At 35.4% G+C, this 833-nt stretch overlaps 1 protein-coding gene across 6 annotated transcripts in view; it reads right to left on the bottom strand.

The window, feature by feature from the left end:
• Positions 1-833, bottom strand: part of LOC117171629 (protein still life, isoforms C/SIF type 2) — a 78852-nt gene continuing 78019 nt past the window's right edge. For all 6 annotated transcript variants that reach the window (XM_033359117.1, XM_033359142.1, XM_033359151.1 and 3 more), the window contains one exon: positions 1-511. In XM_033359117.1, coding sequence (XP_033215008.1) covers positions 357-511 — 155 coding nt within the window. In that variant the 3' untranslated portion in view covers positions 1-356. The remainder of the gene's footprint in view (positions 512-833) is intronic.

Below are 833 nucleotides of genomic sequence, written 5' to 3'. Positions count from 1 at the left end.
CACTTCGGTTACACAACTGTTACGTAACGGTTACATAAATTTTATATAACTATAACGTACTTGTTACATATTTGTTACATAACTGTTAAATGCCCGTTATATAACTGTTGTACTGATTTCGGATTATATTTAAAGAACCTGAAGTTTCCAAATGAAGTTTCTAGGTTAAATTATAAAAATTGGCTGAGCTCGAACAACCAACGCACTATGTGGTATTTATATCTTTACAGTTTAGATATTGGATTTAAGTTGATAATCCCTGCGTCAGAAGATCGAGGTTCCTTGATTTAATTTTAAAATTGTATTTTTTAAATAATTATTCGATTAACTAATTAGACGTGATTATTAAAGTTGGATTATTGAGCACAATTGTTGATTTCTACGAGTGACTTTCGGGAGGCGCTGTGCCTCGAACTCATCTCAGCAAATTCCCCGGTCGATTTTCCCTTACGAGGCAAAGTCGTTGCTTCGCCGAGAGACGGCAATTCTCGAGGCTTCCATATCGGCGATCCTGAAAAAAGATTGTTTTTGTATTATTTTTTAAACAACTTTTGTCACCGCAGCCTAGCAGTTATATAACGTAACATAACAGTTATATAACAACAACATAATAGTAATGTTAAAGGTAATATAGTACAATTTTCACAAAGTTACAAGTATTTGAATGTTGACGCCTTCGCTCGCAAGTTTGAGCGGGCCTATAGGGCGCCATATTCTGAATTTTATACTTAATTAAGTACAGTCTGTCAAGTTAAAGCGTGGGTGGCTTTACTCGCAGTCGGTAAGGTGTATCGACATGATTTTGGTGTCAAAATATTAAGAAGAGCTCCCTC

This window comes from Belonocnema kinseyi, chromosome 1 (genome assembly GCF_010883055.1).
Source record: "Belonocnema kinseyi isolate 2016_QV_RU_SX_M_011 chromosome 1, B_treatae_v1, whole genome shotgun sequence".
In the NCBI taxonomy this organism is placed as follows: domain Eukaryota; kingdom Metazoa; phylum Arthropoda; class Insecta; order Hymenoptera; family Cynipidae; genus Belonocnema; species Belonocnema kinseyi.
Note: the sequence above shows the minus strand (reverse complement) of the source record. Positions and strands in the feature narration are given on the sequence as shown.